Source organism: Pelodiscus sinensis, chromosome 27, assembly GCF_052426305.1.
Source record: "Pelodiscus sinensis isolate ZL-2025 chromosome 27, ASM5242630v1, whole genome shotgun sequence".
In the NCBI taxonomy this organism is placed as follows: domain Eukaryota; kingdom Metazoa; phylum Chordata; order Testudines; family Trionychidae; genus Pelodiscus; species Pelodiscus sinensis.
Window position 1 is genome coordinate 7,285,228 of NC_143078.1, and position 22,792 is coordinate 7,308,019.

At 53.7% G+C, this 22,792-nt stretch overlaps 1 protein-coding gene across 2 annotated transcripts in view; it reads left to right on the plus strand.

Annotated features, from left to right (window-relative positions):
* The first annotated feature begins 3,316 nt into the window (after positions 1–3,316).
* SLC41A1 (solute carrier family 41 member 1) overlaps positions 3,317–22,792 on the plus strand; it is a 37,378-nt gene continuing 17,902 nt past the window's right edge. The window contains exons 1-4 of one of the 2 annotated variants that reach the window (XM_075909924.2): positions 3,317–3,462; positions 5,921–6,074; positions 6,534–7,340; positions 19,278–19,385. In XM_075909924.2, the coding sequence (XP_075766039.1) occupies positions 6,957–7,340; positions 19,278–19,385 (492 nt within the window). In that variant the 5' untranslated portion in view covers positions 3,317–3,462; positions 5,921–6,074; positions 6,534–6,956. Of the gene's footprint in view, positions 3,463–5,920; positions 7,341–19,277; positions 19,386–22,792 lie in introns of both variants that reach the window. The other variant, XM_075909923.2, reaches the window with a different exon arrangement.

The window sequence follows — 22,792 nt, forward strand, 5'->3', positions numbered from 1 at the left end:
CCCACCCCCTTTTTTTTTCTCTGCTCAAGGTCATCTGAAGAACTGGGTTTTGCCCACAAAAACTCATGATACTATATATTTTTGTTAGTCTCTAAGGGTATGTCTACACTACCACCCTAGCTCAAGCTAGGGTGGTAATGTAGGCAACCGGAGTTGCAAATGAAGCCCGGGATTTGAATTTCCCGGGCTTCATTTGCATCTTGCCGGGCGCTGCCATTTTTAAATGTCCGCTAGTGCAGACTCCGTGCTGCGCGGCTACACGCGGCACGGACTAGGTAGTTCGGACTAGGCTTCCTACCATTTCACGAGGAGTAACGGTAGTTCGGAATAGGAAGCCTAGTCCGAACTACCTAGTCCGTGCCATGTGTAGCCGCACGGCACGGAGTCCACACTAGAGGACATTTAAAAATGGCGGCGCCCGGCAAGATGCAAATGAAGCCCGGGAAATTCAAATCCCGGGCTTCATTTGCAACTCCGGTTGCCTACATTACCACCCTAGTTCGAAATTGGGTGGTAGTGTAGACATACCCTAAGGCACCACAGGCTACTCGTTTTTAAAGTTACAGACTAACACGGCTGAGACTTCATTCATTCAGGTTTGAAAAGTGCACTGATCTATGCAAGAGAAAAATGCTATGTAGGGATAATGTATGATATGCTATGATAAGGCATAACAAGTAGGGTTCCGCAGGGGTCTGTTTTGGGATCAATATCTTTATCAACAATTTAGATATTGGTATAGAAAGTGCGCTCATTAAGTTTGCAGATGATACCAAGCTGGGAGGGGTTGCGACTAATCTGGAGGATAGGGTCATAATTCAAAATGACCTGGACAAATTGGAGAAATGGTCTGAGGTAAATAGGATGAAGTTTAATAAAGACAAATGCAAAGTGCTCCACTTAGGAAGGAACAATCAGTTTCACACATACAGAATGGGAAGTGACTGTCTGGGAAGGAGTACGGCAGAAAGGGATCTAGGGGTCATAGTGGACCACAAACTGAATATGAGTCGGCAGTGTGATGCTGTTGCAAAGAAAGAAAACATGATTCTGGGATGCATTAACAGGTGTGTTGTGAGCAAGACACAAGAAGTCATTCTTCCGCTCTACTCTGCGCTGGTTAGGCCTCAGTTGGAGTATTGTGTTCAGTTCCAGGCACCGCATTTCAAGAAAGATGTGGAGAAGTTGGAGAGGGTCCTGAGAAGAGCAACAAGAATGATTAAAGGTCTAGAGAACATGACCTATGAGGGAAGGCTGAAGGAATTGGGTTTGTTTAGTTTAGAAAAGAGAAGATTGAGGGGGGACATGATAGCAGTTTTCAGATATCTAAAAGGGTGTCATAAGGAGGAGGGAGAAAACTTGTTAATCTTGGCCTCTGGGGATAGAACAAGAAGAAATGGGCTTAAACTGCAGCAAGGGAGGTTTAGGTTGGACATTAGGAAAAAGTTCCTAACGGTCAGGGTAGTCAAACACTGGAATAAATTGCCCAGGGAGGTTGAGGAATCTCCATCTGTGGAGATATTTAAGAGTAGGTTAGATAAATGTCTATCAGGGATAGTCTAGACAGTATTTGGTCCTGCCATGAGGGCAGAGGATTGGACTTGATGACCTCTCGAGGTCCCTTCCAGTCCTAGTATTCTATGATTCTATGATTGTATGCATACGCGTGTGCAGGGGGTGTGCCAGGTGTGCCCAGGCACACCCTAATATCTCAAAAAAAAGTGGCTTTGCGTTTTAATTTAATTGCAGGATAAGCTCTTTTAGTTTTAAAGTATGGATTGCGTATTATGCAATAAGCACTGAATGTAGAAAGCCCGCGTTCACTCGCAGCATGTCCTTTATGATTGAGTATTCAATAAATGTTCGCCAATAAAAAATAAAATTCCCTAGGTGCACACCCTAATGAAATGTGCTATGCACGCCTATGATTGTATGACTGTTTTCTGGGATATAACTGTGTAGTCATGACCCCCTGTTTACTGTCAATCTTTGTTCTGCACAGGGCCCACATGACATACCAACCACTAACTGATCCCACAATAAAACTCTCAACTTCAAAACATCACCTCAACCTTTGGGGCCTAAAAATTTAAACGTAAGTATTTTTCTATCAGTGGCAGAGCCAAACTTGAACCCAGGAATCCCAACTCCCAGTCCTACTGCACTGATTACCAGACTACATCCCACTCTCTAAATGCAGACTAGAATTAAGAGACTTGCCACCCAGGTCTCCCTCTTTTACCACCATCCCTTATGCTCTTCCCAGCAACTCAAGGGTCTGGCTTGGGCCAATCACCACAATTCTCTCCCCTGTTGGGTCTATGTTAGGACTCAGGAATCCAGGCTCCCAACCCCCATTTCCTAGAAACAGGAAGAGAACCCGGAATTCCAGGCTCCCAAACCCCCTCTACAAGGGTCAGGAAGGGAACCTAGGAGTCCAGGCTCCCAAACCCCCTCTACAAGGGCCAGGAAGGGAACCCAAGAGTCCAGGCTCCCAACCCCCCTCTACAAGGGCCAGGAAGGGGACCCAGGAGTCCAGGCTCCCAAACCCCCTCTACAAGGGCCAGGAAAGGAACCCAGGAGTCCAGGCTCCCAAACCCCCTCTACAAGGGCCAGGAAAGGAACCCAGGAGTCCAGGCTCCCAAACCCCCTCTACAAGGGCCAGGGAGGGAACCCAGGAGTCCAGGCTCCCAAACCCCCTCTACAAGGGCCAGGAAGGGAACCCGGGAGTCCAGGCTCCCAAACCCCCTCTACAAGGGCCAGGAAGGGAACCCGGGAGTCCAGGCTCCCAAACCCCCTCTACAAGGGCCAGGAAGGGAACCCGGGAGTCCAGGCTCCCAAACCCCCTCTACAAGGGCCAGGAAGGGAACCCGGGAGTCCAGGCTCCCAAACCCCCTCTACAAGGGCCAGGAAGGGAACCCAGGAGTCCAGGCTCCCAAACCCCCTCTACAAGAGCCAGGGAGGGAACCCAGGAGTCCAGGCTCCCAAACCCCCTCTACAAGGGCCAGGGAGGGAACCCAGGAGTCCGGCCCGTAGCTCCACCCACCAGCCCGGACCACGCTGCCGAGGAAGCTCAGACAGACACGTGCACACTAGCAGCGCCGCAGCCACTAGCGAGGCACATCGGCAGGCGGGCTGTGATTGGCTCCCTCATCCTGACGCCCGCCTCCCGGTGACGGCCGGCAGGCTCCCTCGCCCCGCCCTGCCGGCCAGCTTCCCACATGCGGTTGGCTAGAGCCTGTGCCCATCGAGCGCTTCGCAGAGCTCGCTAGCCGAGGGGCGGGCTGCCTGTGGCGTCAGCAGGCGGCGTCCAATCACCAGCGGGCAGCTGCGGCCCCATTGGCGAACGGTGATGTCAGGCTTCCTGCTGTGGCCGTGGCGGCTCCGCTGGAGCGCAGGCTGAGCCAGTGGCGATGTAGCGGCGGCCGCGCTGGGCAGGGGGCAGACGGGCCCCGGCGGCAGGTCAGTGCGCGGCGCGGGGCTCTGCAGCCCGCCGAGGGCCTGGCACAGCCCGGGGGGTGCCCCTGGGGTGCAGTGTCCCCGCTCCGGGCTGTGCCGGTGCCCCTCGCCCCTGCTGCCCCTGGGGACTCTTATTTTGGTGGGGGGACCTGCATCCTCCCGGGGCTTGGGCAGGTCAGTTTCATGGCTCGGGGCTGGTGGGGTTTGAGAGGAGCCGCCGCTAGATGCTGCTTCCTTGCGGTATGTCTATTTCATCTTCCTGGCTGCAGCCCACAGGTGCTTTGGAGCTAGGTGTGTGTGTGTGTGTTTTGCACCCCCTTGGCTCGAAGTGGTTTCCATCAGATGTTTGCGTTCAGTAGCTCTCTGCATACTCCCTCTCCCCCATACGAATTGTTCCCATTCATTCCCTGGGAGTGCCCCAATAATAGGACTCCCACTGTGAGGCTCTGCATGGATGGTGCAGGGGTGCTCCTTTGCAGAGTTGCCAAGCCGTGTAGAGGCAGCGTACTTATGGGAGGCGAATGTGGGATGGGACATAGGAGTGCATTTGATTTTCCTTAGGCTTTGGATCAGTTTCCAGCTTTCCTTCTATATCCCAGACTGCTTGGATCCTTTCTTAGCCGGGGCTGTAGGGGTGATGGGCTGGTGATGGAGGGAAGGGCACGTCCTTTGAAAAAAGTGTGATTTAGCTGGGATGGGTATTTGACTCAAACACCATTTGTTGTGGGTAGGAAGATATTACCCTTGGCATTGGGACTGTTGATCAGGTTGTGACCAGAGGGAGGCAAGAGCTGAATTCATGACACCCCTTGAAGGTTAATCCTCTGGGTGTGATGGTTTGGGGATACAACCTGAAACAGCCATTGTGGTGAGTGGGGAGAGGCGAGGTGCTTTAGGCGTGACTCAAATGTGTGTTTGGAGGGGGAGGTAGGAGGAATTACTCATATTCCTGAATTACAGGCTTGCGTACCTGTGCGTAGTGGCAGGGCTAGTAATGATGATAAATGATCCGTTGCCTGAATCACAGGCTGTCAGAGGGAGGATGGAAAGGGAGCACTAAGCAATAGGAGTCCACTAAGCAGCAGTGTCTGTTGCTTAGCACGTTGGCACTGCGGATGGTTTTTAGATTGTAACACGAGGCGCTATCTTCGGTAGTAAAGATTCCTTGGTCACAAAGGACACTAGACTGGGAAGACTTGTCAAGGTAGCAGGTTGAAACTCTGTTGCTTCACATGGAGTGTTTCCCCTCTGGAGAGAGGAGCCCCACTAGCTTTGCATTTGGTGTTGTACCCTCTGTTCAGGGTATGCCTCGCAAGGAGAGTGGCTTTTCATAGCACTGTCGTTTCAAGATCTGTTCGACAAAGCTTGCAGTCACCTTTCATATTCAATAGTGATAGAAATGTAGCCGTGTTAGTCTGGGGTAGCTGAAGCAAAATGCAGGACAATGTAGCACTTTAAAGACTAACAAGATGGTTTATTAGATGATGAGCTTTCGTGGGCCAGACCCACTTCCTCAGAAGTGGGTCTGGCCCACGAAAGCTCATCATCTAATAAACCATCTTGTTAGTCTTTAAAGTGCTACATTGTCCTGCATTTTTCTTTCATATTCAGTGATGGGAAAATAACGTCTCATGTTACTGCTCCTCTACCTCCCTGGGGCTAATAAATGGCATCTGGGGAAGAGGGTAGGTGCTCATTTTGCGTTTGAGCCCCCAGCCAGCATGGAGTAGAAGTTGGGAAGGAGTTTTGTACCACAACAAAGAAGTTACTTCACTGTAGTTCAGTAGCAAGGAGAGGGCTGGAACCTCTGATCTGCCTTCTCCCGTAGACATACAAGGCTGCTGGTGCACATCGCGGTCTTCCGGTTCTGTCCAACAGGGGGCAGCAGTGTGCATGCACCAGCTTGCTTAAGCACTGTGCCCCTTACCCACTTCTCTGGTGGCTCTCCTGCCTTTGCAAGGAGCAGGGACATCTTGGCTTGTGAAGTCAGGGGTTGCCAACCCAGGAGCTGGCTGGGGTGATACTGTGCTCAGCTGCCAGCCACCTGGGGCCATGTGCACATCTGCTGCCTGGTGTTGCAACAGTTGCTCTCGGTGGCTGAACAATGGTATTTGTCCTCTGGGCTGTGCACATCTGTTCCATCCCCCTCCCAGTAAAATCTTGCTTGGGATGCTCATGCATTAATGTCACAAGACAGGGGGAACAGGGCAGACCCCATCACCACTCATAAACAATGAGGTCTGTGCCTTCTCCTGCTCCTCCCACCCCGTTAGACTCTGCCCAGCACTGTGTGTACCAGGAGTTGTGGGGGAGGGTTTAGCCCTGCAGAATAGTGCTGGAAATAGTGAAGTCATTGAAGGCCGGTGGGAGGGAAGGGGTGCTGAATAAATGAGCCATTGTGCTGACCGGGGAAAGGTTCAATAAAAATATTTATATCCCTTGTTTCTCTCCTGTTTTAAAGGTGAAAGAGCGCAGCAGCCCCTGGAGTGTGGGTGTGTGCCAAGCAGTCCCTCCAGGCCAGCATCTCTTCTAGCACTAGATATGCTCTCCAAGTAACCCTATCTGGGAACTTCCCGTTCCTGTAGTCAAGAGCCCTCCTTGCCACGTGTTGTAAGGTAAGAGATTCCCTTACACAGACAGACGGAGGGCACTTTCTGCTGCAGTTGGTGCTCACTGTGGACCTCGCTGTATTGCGGAAAGCACAGAAAAGAGACTCTACAGCATGAAAAGGCTGGTGCCAGACAACAACCAAAACGCCTCTGAGCCGTGGATCACCCTGTGAAAGCCGGGTGTGAGGGAAGAAGAAAGCAAATCGGTAGCTCTGAAGAAGAGAGTTCATCCGAGGGGGTGTTTTATTTTTAAACTCTGATTCTCCCTGTTCCTTGCCTGGAGAAGTAATTAAATTGGAATGGCCCAGGGAGCCAAAATCAAGGGAGCTTTGTTTACTCTTTTTAAAAGATAGAACTTAAATTCCCCCCCAAGAACTTTTTTTTTCTTTTATAAAATCCTGCTTTATTACACCCAGGTTTGAAAGACTCTTGGACTTTATGTTTTCCTTTGCTTCCCCATAAAAGTAACTGAGCACAAGTCCAGTTTGCTGGAGCAAGGGCTAAGTGGGAGAAACACCAGCTGTCGGAAGATGACGCACTAAGGCGGCAAGAACGAAAGAAGAGAATCTGGGAGACGGTGTGAGTGCTTCTAGGGCTCCTTCATCTGGAAGCAGGAGAACTAGAGCCAGCGTGTTGGATCTGGAATTGCCTCCTGTTTCTCTGCCGGCTTGGTGGTTGGTGTCTCCCGTGTCTGGATTGTGCTTGATGGGGATCTCTGCTGCGGGATCTGCCTCTGCAGTTGAGGGCTGGAGCGCAAGAGCCAAGGAGGTGGCATCTAGATGCAGGAAGGGGCACTGGCTTAAGCCCCTTGCAGAAGGTCTTTTCTGGGACAGCTGCCAGCTGTAGTCCCACCGCTTTGAGGGTCGGGGGAGACATCTGCCCTTCAGAATGTCCTCCAAGCTGGAGCACAAGGAGGCTCACCAGACCAATGGGGTGGTGCTGCCCATTGTGGCTGTGCCGGTGGACTGCCTTGCCAGTCCTGACCTGCAGCAACTTGTGAAGCCCTCGGAGTTCTTGGAGCCCGACGGGGAAGGGGTGGAGGTGGTGGTGCTGGAATCCCGGGCCAACGCCAAAGGGGTGCGAGAAGAGGATGCCCTGTTGGAAAATGGCAGCCAGAGCAACGAGAGCGATGACACCAGCACAGATCAGGGCCCTGTGCCTGCCTCCCCTTTCAAGGAGACATCCTTCTCCATCGGGCTGCAGGTCCTCTTCCCTTTCCTGCTGGCCGGGTTTGGGACGGTTGCTGCGGGGATGGTGCTGGACATAGTACAGGTGAGCATCACACCTGCTGTTGTTTGGGGACACTGCGTGGCGTGGGCTAGAATCGAGCCAGGGGACCAATCGTGTGACTCGGAGCCCAAGGCGGGGTGACGCCAATGCTGGGATGATGGCATGTCATGGCGGGTGGGTGACTTGCATGTCATGAGGCATTGCTCTCCCAGTCCTCTGCAGAGTACTCGACCCAGCTTCGTGGGCTGGGGGCATGGTCAAAGGAATGGCGTACGAGGGCCTGCCCCTCCTCAAGGGCAAGAGTTCACTGGCGAAACAGGGTGGGGAAAGCTTTCTGTGACGCACGTTTCTGTGACTCCATGGTTAGGGTATTAGCCTCGGCCCTGGCAGAATCTTCACCACCTAGGGCTAGAACAATATTTCTCCTTCCCACCCTCCCCGCAGTTCACTACAGACCAGTCTTTAAAGCAATATATGCACCTCCTTTCGAAGTAGCGACTGGCTGCTTTGGGGCAGCTGAACGACATGGACTCCTGGTCTCATCTGGTGCGGCAATTCCCCTAGCTTTCCTGCAATGTTGATTTAAAAAAAAAAATACCCCACCCCTTAGAAATGTTTCTAGTCACAAGTTTCAAGCCCCTGCTGTCTCTGAAGCTCTAAATCGGGGCGGAGGGGGGCTGTCCCACAGAAAAATCAGTCGGGGGGCCACACACAAGAAGCAAAAAAAAAAAAAAAAAAACCCTACCCCTCACTGATATGGCCCCTAATTGAGAAGCAGAAAGACCATTCCCCTCACCCCAGAGCCTAGGGGGGCCCAGGCGAGCAGATTTTGTGTGCTTCAGCGGTGCAGTCAGGAGGCTGAAGTGCCAGCACAGATTCCCTAATACTGGGAGCGGTGCGGGGAGAGGGGCGAGTCCTGAACTTCAGGGGCTGGATCCAGGCAAGCTGAGGGCTGCATCCGGCCTGCAGGGCGTAGTTTCCTCACCCCTGTTCTAAGTAAAGCTAGGGATGTGAAGGACTAGTCAACTAGTCACTTCCCCCTTTGCTGCCTCTATCAGAAAGAGGCAGCCAAGTGGGGGAAGAAGAAAGGGTACTTCAAAGCAGCAGTGCCACGTGGCGCCTGGGATCAGCAGGAGACTCCCTCGCTGACTCGGGGCTCCGTGTCGCTGTGCTGCTTTGAAACGCCGCAGGGAGCCCGGCATCAGGCTGCATGTGGCATTTCAAAGCAGCAGCACTATGTGGAGCCCAGCATCAGCTGGAATCCCCAGCTGATCCCAGGCTCCACGGGGGGCTTTCACCCGATCAACTAATGGAATAGTTGATGCAAAAATGCATTGACTATTTGAGTCCATTAGTCGATAGTTTACATCCTTAAGGAACCTTCAGCTTAATTTAAAGTCCTGCTCTAATGACAGTGAGGGGGAGTCACGTGGCAGGGAGCAGAGGTGGGAACCTTACAGCAGCTCACTGGCTTGGTAGCCCTCTCCTAGCAAATCAAACTCCATCGTTCTTCAGCAACCTGGCAGCTGGACGTGTTACTATGCAGTGAGTGCTGCCAACTCCTCCAGTGCTCTCTTTAGCCTTGGTATTAAATGATAGCGCTAAAGGCCATGGGAGGAAAACCCCCGGCTGTCCGTGTTCTTGACTCGCTCTCCTGCAAGACCTGGGGTTAATGGGCAGTGCCTTTGTTCTCATGAGCAGGCTGCTCCCAGTGCAGGGAGGGTTCCTCATCCCTTGTGCATGGCCATTCAGGGACCATTGGGGAATAGGGGGTGTTAAAGACTAGTTGACTATGCAATAAGCAAATGCTTATCGGATAGTCGACTACTTGCTTCTCCCCCCACCCCCTTGCTGCCCCTATTAGATAGAGGCAGCAAGGTCAGGAAGAAGAAAGGGGTACGTTAAAGCAGCAGTGCAGCACGAAGCCCGGGGTCAGCTGCTCCATGCAGTGCTGTCCCTTTGAAATGCCGCTACCAGCGTTGCGAAAGGGCAGCGCCACCCTATCAACTAATCGAATAGTTGATGCAAAAATGCATTGATTATTTGATTAGTCAGTTACACAATACTTAACATCCTTATCGGGGGGGCACGTTTCTTCCCTGCTAGGTGCATTGGTCTTGGCACAGTGAGCGCTAGTGGGGTGGGCTAGCTCTGTCTTGCCCCGTTGGGATGTTGCTGCTGCTAACACAGGAGTGTGCTGAGGTTTGCCATTTATCGGGGGAGCCCGCTCTGCCATCAGAGAGGCCCCTACCCCTTTGTGCTCCTGGAGGGCAGGGTTCGCTTCTAACCAGTGTGGAAAGCCTGCAGCATTGGTACCATAGGAAGCCATTGGCTCAGCCCTTCTGCCTACAGAGGGGTTGTCTGCTCTCCCTAGGGAACGGGGGTAGGCTGAGCAGGGAGGGTCATGTTGCTCTGGGGGTGGGTGCCTCTATTGGTTTGCTGAGCCTGTTCTGTCGGTTGTGATGTGTGCACCGTGGCTGGCTGTAGCTCAGTGAATGAATCCACCAGGCCTGTTGTTACAGAGGCTAAGGTACTACCGTAATTGACCTGATGAATGGTATGTACCTGGTGGCCCTAGATCAGTGGTTCCCAATGCGGTGTCTGCGGGCGCCATGGTGCCCGCCCGGCCATTTCTGTGTGCCCGCCGAGTGATCGGGGCTGCCCCGCCCCCGGGCGCGCAGCACATAGTCGGTGCCGGCCCAGGTGCACAGCACGTGGGCAGTCCCGCCCCTGAGTGAGAGGTGCGAGGGCTGTGCTGGCCCTGGGCTTGCAGCGTATGGGCAGTGCCTACCCGGGCGCGTGGCATAGGGGCGGCGCCAGCCCCGAGTACACAGTACATGGGCAGCCCTGCCACCAGGCGCGCAGCGCATGGGTGCTGCCGGCTCCTGGGCGCGAGGCACAGGCGCTAGCTCTGGGCACGCAGTGCATGGGCCATGGTGGCTCTGCCCCCGGGCGCACAGGCCATGGGCTGTTCCGGCCCTGGGAGCGCGGCGTATGGGTGGTGCCAGCTCCGGGCACGCAGCGTATGGATGGCCACACCCCCAGGCACGTGCGTGGCCCTGCTCCTGGGCACATGTGTGGCCCTGCCCCCAGGCGCCCAGCAGCCCCAAAAGGTTGGGGACCACTGCCCTAGATATTAGGGATGTAACAGTATAACCGTTTAAACAGTTAACCAATAAGCTTGGGCTCATCAGTTACTGTGAATGGCTACATGCAGGCTCCCGGCTCCGCTCCTGGGGAGCTGGCTGCCATTTTGCACAGCAGGTTCTATCTCAGAGGCAGCAGCACAGGGCAACAGCTGGGTCCCTGGGAGCGGGTCTGGAAGCCAGCTTAAAAGCCAGCTGCTGGCGTGCACCAGCTCCCAGGGAGTTGGCTGCCACCCCACACTGCTACCTCTGATACAGAACCTGCCACGTGGGGTGGCAGCCAGCTTCGCAGAAGTGGGGCAGCAGGCAGGAGCCAGGGCACACTGGGAGCTGGCTTAAAAGCCGCCTCTCAGGGAGCCAACTGCCACCCCGCACTGCAGGTTTAGCAGTATTAAAATTTTATACTGCAGATCCCGTAGCGCAGCCAGCTGGCCAGTTCTTCTCCCGGGGAGCCAGCTGTGCTGCGGGTTCTGCAGTATAAGATTTATACTGCAGATCCCACGGCGGGTAACCGTGGACATGTTCAGCAGCTACATGGTTACCTGATTAACTGCTTTTTAACTTCCCTACTAGATCTAGCGTGTCAAGTATGCTGGAGAATAGGAGAAATATATAAGAACTAACCCATAGAACCCTGCAAATCTGCAGGTATCCTCTTTATTTCTGCAGGTAGCCACATCCAGAGATACAGATATCTGCGGCTCATTTATGCAGATTCAAATTGTGTATCTCGAACCCTGCACGTTTGCAGATATCCGCCTTATATCTGCGGAGCATTTCTGCAGATGCAGACACCGGTTTTGTGTCCATGCGGGGCTGTACTAATCCGCATTCTGTTGGAACATAGATTTTTTTGGGAGCTGATTTGTAACAATCTGCCCAGGCAATTAGGTTTCCTCTTTGCTTGTAACATAATCTAAGCACAGCTTGACTCTACCAGCTGGGATTGGGCTGGAGAAGGGGCGTGAAGACAGGTGGGGGGAGAGAGCGCGAGCTAGGATGAACATCACATGTTTACTCTCCTTGATGATTGTCCAGCCCATAGAAGGTTATGCAAGATGTGGAAGGAGACCATAGCCTCTTGCACATGCCTGACATTTACAAGACCTGTATGTGACATGGAATTGTCTTTTCACCTGCATGTGTGTGTCACCCTGAATTTCACGGTCAAATGACTCAAAGCCAAGGGGTGTTGGTGCCACATGTAACCAGGGAAAACGTGGTTTCAAGTATTTATGGAGATCTGGGGACTGATTTCTGGGCTTGGTTTTGTGTAGATGAGATGGCTCAGCCCCGTGAAGGGGGGCTCACCCTCTAGGGGTGTCGTGGGGGTCATGGCATTGGGACAGACAGCATCATATGCCAAGTGTCTCGACTCAGGTGCTCGTTGGTATAACTTGTGTTTTTCCCTTCGCTCCTTTGAAGCAATCCCTAACCATCCTGCTGCTGGAACCAGGTTCTGAATGAGGCGCCCCTGCGCCTTGTTTGAATCAGTGTTGTTCTGAAACTCCCAAATATGGGCACCCAAAACACATGGCAGAGTTTTGTTGCAGCTGTTGTCCTTGAAGTCACTAGCCCTGTGCACAGGCACCAGTCTGGTCTTACTCAGCAAGACTGGTAAAAGCTCCCTTTTGCCAGCTGGACGGCTTTGGATGGCATGTGCTAGCTCCTGAACTTTCCAAGTATAACCCGTGACCTTAAAATGTGGTTGCTGCTGGAAGTGTGTGTGACTTCCAAAATAAAATTAAAAAAAAAAATCTTGAGATGGTTCCATATTTATTCTCAATAACTACACATTCGGACTCCGGGCACTCCTACTTTCTAACTCCTAGGGTTGCCAATACGTCCTGTGGGCTGACAATGAAGCAATTTCCTCCTTGTGTTTTCTGTGACTGATCACTCATAATACTCTCTGCTAAGGGAGCTTCACCAACAGTGTGGCGCATGAAGCCAAATAGTCCCTGTCATGTATTTTTGGCTCTCCTCACTACCAGGAATTTACAAGCTTGATATAGTCAAACTTTCAAAAGCATCTGAGTTCCAAAGAGTCTCTTTAAAATGAGACTGAGCTGTTAATGGCATTGAAGAACATATAGTTTGCTGGTTTTCATTGAAACTTGGGTTCTGAAGTGCCTAAGTCCTGTTTGCCAAAGGGGCTTAGGTTCTTGTGCGTCTGAAAAATCTTACCCAATGTGGGACGTGAAAGTGTAATAGTTTAAATCAGGCGTGGGCAATAATTTTTTGCTGGGGCCACTTTGAAAATTTCTGCAGTGGCCCCAGGTTGCCCCAGAAGGGGCAAGGCCGGGATACTTTCCGGTTTCTCACCCTCAGACTATGATTGGTCTAGGGGTGGGGGGATCACCTTGGCCTGCCTGCCTGCCCCCTTTTCCCCTAGGTGCCTATGCCCCTGTCTGGGAGGAGACTTCCCACGCTTCCCCACCCCTAGTTTGAATGGTTAACTGGACTCATTGGTTAACATGCATGAATAAATGCCGTCCCCACCCACCCACCTCCATGCTGCTGCTTCTGATGCAGCGGCAACAGTGCAGAGCAGCTGCTGGGAGCTGCCTATAACTATGTAACTGATGAAATTTTCAGTGGTTACATGATTCCTTAATGAAACACATTCTGACATTTCTAACCCAAAGTTCAGTGCTTGATTTTGACTTGAAAACTTGCAGTGACTTGAGAGGTCCTGGGGTTTGCGAAATTTCTCTGACATTCCTAACTGATGCAGCGAGCCCGGAGGGGACAGGGCTTAGCTCCGGAAACTCTTGGCACAAATGAAGCCCTGCCCAAGTTTCAAGTCTTTAGATCGGTGAGCAGAGAGCTGAAACTTCCCCCGTCGATTAGGTCTTCATGCGTGGTGTGAGATTCCCCCCTTCAGCCTTAGAAAGCCGTTCTCCTCGGGCTGAAAAGGAGGGAATTTGAACAGCTCTGTCCATGACATGCGTCTCTCTTGAAGTTTTGTGCACTTAAGCAGGGAGGTTGGCATTATCCCTCAAAGGCCAGTTCATTGGGCACCTTCCCTTGCAGCAAGGTTTGTGCCCCCCAGGAGCCATGCACCCATCAGGGCAGATGCAAATCTGCCCCTGCATTGGGCTTGTATAACGCCTTACATTAAGCACATTGGCCTGGGGCCTGCTCTCTGCAGCCGCAAGCTGCCGAGGCAGGTGAAAAGTCTTGTTTTCCCTCCTTGGAGATGGTTTTTCCCCCCCCTTCCTTCTAGGAACATCTCTGACTTGGTCCAGCCTCTGCCCTGCGGAGGGCATGTGCTGCAGCTGGTTCTGGTTACAAATTAGAGCCACTTTCCTGGCACTGCACACTGTGCAGGCTGTTAAAGGTCAATGTACAATGGCAGGGCATGTGGACTTCCCACTGGAATGTGCCCAGTGGCCAGGGCAGGGCTCTTGTTTAATTAATACCGAGGGCCTGCTAGGTACAGACTGACCCTCTGTGTCCCTCGTGCTCTCCCAGGCTAGTGCGCGTGTTGCCACAGGTGCTGGCTTGGCTGTGGTAGAAGAGGGAGGCCCCCACACTGTCCCGGAGCAGCCGTCCCATTGGCTCGGCTGAGGCCCAGCCGAAATAATAAATAGCTGAACTCTTTCTCCAAAGGTGCGGCATGCTTGCAGCTCCCAATGCCTGGCAGGTGGCCTGCAGAACTGAGTCCGTGGGGGGTTGCAGGAGCTCGGCAGCTCTGAAATCCAGACCCAATGCACATCTCTGTGGGATCCTAGATGGGGCGGTGACAGCGTGTAAACTGTTCACAGAGGAGCCTGTGCAGTGCTGGAGGAGGCGGGGAACAGGCGGGAGCCCATGGTCCCAGGGAGTCGGCTGTTAAACCGGCTACCCATGCGCACCTGCTCCCAGGGAGCCACCTGCCCTCGCTTTGTAGCAGAGGCCACAACGCAGGGTGGCAGGCAGGAGCAGGTGTGCGTGAGGAACCAGCTTTTAAGCTAGCTCCTCGTGCGTAACAGCTCCTGCGGCGCCGCCTCCCCCCCTCCCCCCCCGCTGTGTAAACATGTAACCACTGAACCTTTCAGCCAGCTCACCGAAATAAACACCTTTTAACATGGCTAATCCCGGAGTGCTTGGTCAAGCGTCAATCAACAGATGGTTCCACAGGCGTGTGTGTGAAACGGCCGTCAGAAAGTGGAAGGTTTGGGACTGGAACCCAGGTGTACTGAGTCTGCGACTACTAGACCACGTTGCCTCTCTCAGGAGCCTTTCATCAGCGTGTGAAATGCCCACAAGTCAAAGTGTGTCCGTAGGTGTTTTTCTTAAGCCCTTCCGACGGTCCGCTCTGGCCTGATGAACACAAGCCATGGAACCGTGTCTGGTGATTCCTCCTCCCGCTCTGGCTTGTGTTCGATCATGCATGCGTCACGTCTTCCCGAGCAGCCCCCGTGGCACCCGACTCCTCGGCATGTGTGTGGGAGCTGTAGTGACCCACGTGGAGTATGCGCGTGTGCCGATGGGCAGTGCCCGCTCAGAGCTGGCAGTGCCGGAACTGCAACGTATTCCACGGCAAGTCTACAAATAGTCATTCGGGGAAGCAGCAGAGCTCAGGAGCCTCCTACCCACGACTTTGAAGGAGGCCTGGCAAGCCCAGAGGCCAGCAAAATGTCAGAGGGCGTGGCTGTGCCTCTTCCCCGCCTCCTTAGGCACTGAGATATGGCCCCCTCTGCCGTGGGTGCTCCAATACACTGACTGAGCTCCTTCTGGCGTCCCCCACAGGAGCTGGAAGGACTCTGCTCAGGTTGGTGAAGGGGAGCCGAAAGCTGGAGTCTTGTCCCAACTCTGTCGTGGAGTTGCTGGTTCAGGGGGGTCTGCACGCAACTCGTTTGCATCTGCCAACTGGGGCAAACCCTTGCCTGTCTCCCAGGCTACGTCTAGGTTACATCCCTCTGTCGGCAGAGGGATGTGAGTGAAGCACTTCAAAAGAGCAAATGAAGCTGGGATTTAAATATCTCGCGCTCCATTTGCGTAATCACATCATGGCGCTCTTTCGAAAGAGCGCCATGTCGAAATTGAAACCGCAGTCTAGTCTTTGGGTGCGCTTTTTCGAAAGATCCTGTAAACCTCAGGACTGCGGTTTCAATTTAGACATAGCGTTTTTTCGAAAGAGCACCGTGATGTGATTATGCAAATGACGTGCGGGATATTTTAAATCCTGACTTCATTTGCATTTTCGAAGTGCTTCACTTACATCCCTCTGACGACAGGGATGTAGTCTAGATGTAGCCCCAGGGACACTGGATGATGCTCCTAAGCAGCACAGGCACGTTGGGAAAATCCCACTCAACTGAGTGGGAGGCCCCAAGTTTTAGGCCCCAAGTGCTACCAGATTCCTCCACATCTGTTGCGGGTTCTCGCATGGCCCTGTAGTGTCTGAGCACTGCAGGCTTTAGCAACCCCTGTGAGGCAGGGAAGTCATGTCTCCGTTGGCAACTGAGGTGCCGCGAGATGAGGCCCATGTCTACACTATGAGATGAGGCTAAATCCATTATGGTCGCTTCGTGGTCACCTGATTTTGCAAAGTCGAAGGTCCATGTCCCCACTGCGGGGAAGAATTCAATGTCCCCTGAAGTAGCATGTCCCCATTAGGGAACCTGCCATCCACTTTTAGAGTGAGACGCTGTGGGTAGCCATCCCGCAGTGCCTGTGCCACTGTGCATTCTGGGCTATGCTCCCGGTGCATGCTTGGACCACAACTGTGCAGCGGCTGGTTCTGGGTTCATGTCATCAGTGTCTCATAATGCACTCGTCTCCTCCCTCCTGCCTTGCTTGAGATCGACGGGAAACAGTATTTTGGGGCCCTTTTTGGCTGGTTGCCCGCGCAGATGCCGTAGTAGCACGAGCATGGATCTTGTTTTGCATCAAACCATTGCGATGTTGACATCTACCTTAGTGTGCCTAATGGTGCTGTATGTTGAGAGCTTATGCCCGTCACGCCGCCTGTGAGTTGCACTCGGTCACTCTGGAAGTCTATGGCTGAGCAGGGCACTAAATCTGGCTTACATCCCAAGCTACTGCTCTAACCACTGGACAGTCCTTCCTCTCAGAAAATTCATGTCCCTAGTGGCTTCCTCTGTGATTCTGGGAAGGACAGCAACAAGGCTGGATCAATGAGTGGCTGAGACAGGCCCATGTCTGGTCATAATTGCACCTCCGGGGTTTGCAGGGGGGTTAGGTGAGGCCTTTGCTTCTGGTTTGGCCCCAAAAGCCCCCTGACTGTTCTTAAAAAATGCAGCCTCTTAGAAATGCTGTCACGGTGTTTCCTTAATTCCGTTGGAAGCAGTTCCTCTCAAAGCACCACTCTCCTGCCGTGCAGCGAATCCATCTTCCCCGGCGCCCGTGGCCCCAACACTGAAGGGGAAGGGTGCAGAAAAGGGAAAAACGAACCCAATGATTGGAATCCCTCCCCCCGGTGAAAGCGCAGGTAGAGACCTGTCTGTTTGCAGCAAGTTGTAGGCGTGCGCTGTTGCTTGCAGTTGCAAGGACCACTCCTCTGGCCAGCTGTTGGGGTCTGTGCCAGTCTAGAGCTGCCTCAATGGCAGGGCAGGTGTGGGAGATCTAAACGCTCATCGCGGAGGAGGCCTTTGTGGGTATCATGAGAGCAGCAGGGGCTGTGGTTTCCAGTACGTTAATTTTGGGAACATCCTGTGGCAGCATGGAATTGCTGGTGTGGTCGCAGCTCTAAAAGCCTTGCCTGGCCTCTGTTGTTCCTAATTAGCATTCCCGTAGCACCGGGCAGCCCTAGTTATGGCAGGGTGTGTTTGTCCCATTCCTGCCCCAAGGAACATGCAGCCTAGATCGGGGGTGGGCAATAAAATGGCCGCAGTTCACTAGGGTTAGCCCTTGGTGGGCCGCTGCTGCTATATTTACTTGCACCCCTGTGGTACAGGTAATCGTGGCTCCCATTGTCCAGGAACAGCGATCTGTGGCCACGGGCTAAACCTAACAGACCAGAACCAGCCCACGAGTTGGTATTTGCCCACCCCTGGTCTGGATATTACATTGGAGACAACCGGTCGGTACAGTGAGGTAGGAGAGCACCAGACGCAAGGAGACCGCTTTCCGTTCAGACGTAGTGTTGACCCAGGCGCAGGGCTGGAGTTCCTCCCTCTGCGATCAGCGTGTGGCACCTCAGGAGGGGGACGCGAGTCCTGTCTGTGTCCTGTTTGTGGTGGGGCAACTCGCGGCCTTCCCTGTAGCATTGCCTAAGGGAAGCTGCATAACGGCCGTATTGTGGGGAAGGCAGATGGGGTCTACTCAGAGCTTTTCGCTCAGTGAGTCTGAAAGGAAAGCATTGGTCACATAACCCTTGAGGGTTTTCTAGCCTTCAGCTTTTCAGCTGTGGGCTCGGTGGTTTTTTCCCCATCCGGCCTTAGGAAGCCAGCTGCTCTGCTGTTGAGCTCTTAACCCTGCAATTACTCTTCATCTCTTTCCTGAGCAGCCCAAGGTTGTTCGCGCTGTCTCGAGCGCAAGGAAACTGTCTTGGCTGCGGAGGCGGAGGAGGCAGCAGCGTGTCTCCTAGCAATGCAGGTTCCAGAGCAAGGGAGAAGAGGCGCCCTCCCTGAACAGCATAAATCAGGCCTCCTGCTGGGGCTGAAGCCAAGAGCATGTGATGCTGCTGTGCTCTGGGGTTGGCGGAGGAGGAAAGCGGTGGCAATGTTTGCAGTGTAATGTCTGTGTTTGCACCCCGCACGCTAAGGGGATGGTCTTCCAGGAGGCACTGGATTGGGACCACTGTTCCCTCTAATTTTTTCTATCCATGTGCAGAATACATTTTGTTCTGTGCACCGAGGCATGTGCAGATGTGCACCACCAGTAAAAACACATGCTGTGCCAGCTGCCGGGCAGCACCTGAATCTTCATTGGGAAACTGCCCAAGTGCTCAGCGTACAGGGAACAGTGATTGGGACCAAATGCTCTGCAAAGCATTTCCAGTGACTGCCCAGCACTGGATCGGTCTGTGCCTCAGTTTCCCTGTTGGTCAAACATCTTGTGTGTTTACAGCCTGAGCTTTCCAAGGCAGGGAGCCTCTCTTGTGAGGTGTGTGTGTATACAGCCCTGGCTGCCATCTCAGCTGGGGCCTACAGAGGCGCCTGTCTAACCAATGGAAACCCAGAATCACGCTGCAGCATGCGAGAGAGGGTTTGTTCTGGCTTCGTGTGTTCCCGGGCCACACGGAGTCAAAACAGCCAACGGCGTAAATGATTAAATTCGCTCCTCCGCAAAGGGCTAGCACAGGCAGGCTTCTCCTGTCTCCGGCTCTGTAACCGGTCTGTGTCCTTTCAGGGCCTATGGGCCTTAGTGGTGTGACACCGGATCAGCTGGAGAGCAGGCTCTTCCCATTGTGCATCCCTCGCAGAGCTCAAATCCTGATCCTGCCCTGCAATGGGAGGCAGAGGGAGACCCCCATCACTGCAGTGGGAAAAGAGCTCTCCGGCGTTGGGGTCGGCTTTCCTAAGAGCTTGGTGGGGCCATAGTCTTGAACTGGGGAAGGACCAGGGCTGCACCTGGGAGGTAGAGACACTGCATTTGAGCCTGAGGAATTACAGTTCCTCCCAGTTCCATGTTACACTGGCCATAGGTGTGCTTCTGAAGGAAGGAGAGCTGGACATCAGCCCCCCCACCCCCCACAGTCTGGCTGGTCTAGTATTGTCATGTCTGATAAGCCAAGGTGTGGAGCTGGAACCCAGCGGGCCAGGTGCTGTCCAAAGAGAACAAAAAGACCATCCTTGCCCCCAAAGAGCTCAGTCGGCAGCTGTCACCTTGTACTGTGTGTTTATATAGCCCGTTATGCAGGAACTCTCTTGTCTTGCAGCACTGGGACGTGTTCAAATATGTGACTGAAGTATTTATCCTGGTTCCTGCACTGCTGGGACTGAAGGGGAACCTGGAGATGACACTGGCATCTCGTCTTTCTACAGCTGTGAGTATCCTGCAAGGGAAATTCTGTGTCTGTGTATGGGAGGGGTAAGAAGAGGGCTACTGTGGGCAGGAGGGGCTGCCTGTTAGCCCCTGCCTGTGGACTTCTTTGCACTCTGACTCGGGAGTGGTTTAATCGCTGATGGATTTGCTGAGATGCAGACGCATCATTAAGCAGTCTCAGGGCTCCTAGAGTTTCCTCTCTCTATCCCATGCTGTGCCAGCTCTCCCAGGCCGGTGCCAGCTGGTTCCTTTGGTTTGCCCTCCGAGGTCTGGAGCTTGCTGTGCTCCTCGGGGAGTTTTCGGGTGCGAGTGTCCCTGGTGGCCAGATGAGTGTTCCTCTGTCCCATCTAGCTCCTGATAGAGGGTCTCCTCTTCGTGATTCCCTCCCGACAGAGCAGTCGAGCCATTCCCTCGCTGCCTGCCTCTTTCTCTCTCCCTGAACGATCTTCGCAGGGGTGCAGCATCCAGGACACCAGCTCAGATGGTTATTGCACCTACCCCGCTTGGATTGGTGAGGGCTGAGAGAAGGAGCCCCTTTGTGGGGAGGGGCGGGTGGAAGAGAATAACCTGATGTCAGGCTCATGAACAGGGGGCCTTGGGGATCAAGTCAGGTGAGCAGCTGGCAGGAGAGATGCCTGTCCCCATTGCGGGCAGCTGCACCTATATTTGCCCTCAGTGGCCCAGCAAGGGCATGCCCTGGGTGTCACTGTGCATCACTCTCCCTTCTGTGGTCTCTTCAACCTGAAGAGTTCCCTGCCTTCACCATGTTACTGCCAGCACCAGGTGAGCGGCTTGCCCATGGCTCTCAGCCTAGAGCCTGTGGGCCAGTTGTAGCCCATGTGACACCCTGAGGGCTGTATAGGTTCTATTGTAGTGTTTCTTAAACTTTTTAAGACCGAGGAAAACCAAACAATTTTTTTTTATGAGGAACACCAAGGATTTTTTGTTGCATGCAAAAAAAAAAAAAAAAAAAAAGTCAGGTGGCGGGGGAAAGGCCGGGGGGGACGTTTTTGAGGGGGGCGGGACAAAGGGTTGGGGAGAAGTTATTGAACAAAAAAACCCAAAAGGTCGCCTGGCCCTTTAAGGGCAGCCATTTTGAATTCTGTTTTCCGCGGCATATCTCTAACTGCTTCGCGGCACACCAGTGTGCCACGGAACGCAGTTTAAGAAACACTGTTCTATTGGGTGTGGTCCACCATAGTAAATAGGTTGAGAACCATTGGAAGCAGACACCAGCCCAGAGATGAATACCCGAGTAGCTGACCATAGGGTCCTACCCTGCTTTTTCTCTGCAAGCTTATTTATTCACAGGGTAAAAACACGACCAAGAAAACCTCCTAAAGACGATAAAAGAACTTACACGCAGGCTAATAAGCTTCCTTGCGACTCCCCCCAACTCTGACATGGGCTCTGCCCGTTAAACCCCACAGAGGGTCTCTTCTTTGGCCACAGATTCGTAACAGGCTTGGCTCAGCACGAGCATGCTCATGTGAGGTTTAATTCTTCTCTTCTACAGTTCAGGGGTCTTTGAGCTGGAGTTTTCTAGGAGTAGGTAGTCAGTAGACAGTGGGTTTTTCTCCCCAGGGCATAGTTTAAAAAGGCTTCTCTAGTACTGCCCGTGAAGCCCACTTCACACACAGGGACCCAAACCTTTTACAGTGTCTAACATTTCTCCTGGTTCCCATTCATCCGTCTCCTGGACGAGTTGCGTGCACTCCTACAATAGCACACAAACCACTGCTCTTTAGTGTGGCAGACCCATCCCAGAGGCACTTAATTCGTTAAGGGGTGTCCAGAATATTGCAGGAAATTGCTCTCTGTCCACTTGGGCAGGAGCTTGGCAGTTCAGTAGCGGGGCTGAATATGAAAGACTGTGTCAGATCCCCTTCTTTTCAGCTGTCCCCTGCCTAGCATGCTGCTCTGCCTGGAAGCATCCCTGGCTCCAGAACGGGGGTGAGCATGTGTAGCTGGGAGAGTTTGATTCTTCAGGAAACTGAAGCCAGAAAGGTCCCAGCAATAGGATGGGCCAAGGCTGCCGTGCTTGGAGAGACGCATGCTGCAGAGGCAAGGATGGAGGCAAGCTCTCCTGTCCAGGGGAATCCTGCTGAGAGCCCTAGCATCCTGGTTGAAAGCCTCCGGAAGTCAATAGAAGGGCAAGAGTGGGCATTGCCAATGTGAGTGTCCCGGGATGAGCCATTGAGCAGTGGACTGAGATGGAGGCAGGGGCTCCAGACGGCAAAGACAGGCCTCGGCCGAGCTCCCTAATTCCACGGTAGCCCGGTTACGACGGGGCTGCTTCTCGTCAGCCGTCTGGCACCCGTGCGATGTTCTGTCCCTGCAGCTGAGCGGCGCAGTAGGCCCAGAATGCTTTCCTGTTACGGGTTGGAAATTCTCCTCCCTTTCCATAACGCGCATTCTTCCAGGCCGTGCTCACAGGGAACGGCTGGCTGTTTGTGCCTCACCGCACAGCCCACAATGGGCCCACAGCTGTGATTCTCAAAGCACAACGGTGCCAGCTGCTCCCTCTTCACTCTTCCCACCCATAGAATTAACACAGTCAGAGGTGCAGCTTTCTCAGCAAACAGCCCGGACTTGCTCGTCAGGGTACAGGAGTGCAGGAAACTGCTCAGAAATGGCTGAGCTGGTCCAGGATGATTTGGGGGGAGGGGAGGGGCAAGGCCTGGATGGGAACTATTGCAGCGCTGTCGGAGTGGATGAAAGCAGGGGGCACCGGTAGCAGAAAGCAGGGGGAGAGTTGTGCATGTCTCGGCCTCTGCCCATCAACACCTGCTGCTCCCCTGCCTCCCTGCTCTGCGTCTCCCATATCCCCAGCTGTACCCTGAAGCCGGCAGGCCACATTCATGGCTGATCTTTGTAGGCAGAAGCAGCTCTCAAACGATCCTTGGCTGTGTCTTCTGCTGTTGGTGCTGCAGCCCCTCTCCTGCTCTGTGCCGCCGCTGCATTGCCACGCGGATCTTTTCCAGGCCCCCGCGAGCTCAATGGCCGGGGACTGGGTGTCTGGTTGGCAGAGAGGTGTGTGGAGTCCTCTCCAGCCCCCACCTCCCAATCAGGGCTCCCGTGCCCAGCATCAGGGCGGGTAGCGGGAAAGAGGCTCCACGTGCATTGCAGGTTGGACCTCACTAGTCCCGAGCCATGGAGTTTGCCGGACCAAGGGAGATAAAGGCTCCCTGCTGTCCCACTCCCGGACTCCGCTCTCTGGGGCTCCCTGCCTGGCTGCTGCCACTGGGGTTCCCCAGCCCTGGGCCGCCCGGCTTCTGCCAGTCCTGCCTCGCCCAGGGGTCTCCTGTAGGGATGTGAGCAACTAGTTGACTATCTGGTAAGCATAAGCTTATCGGACAGTCGACTAGTGTTGTGACTAGTCGCTTCCCCCACCTTGCTCCCTCGATC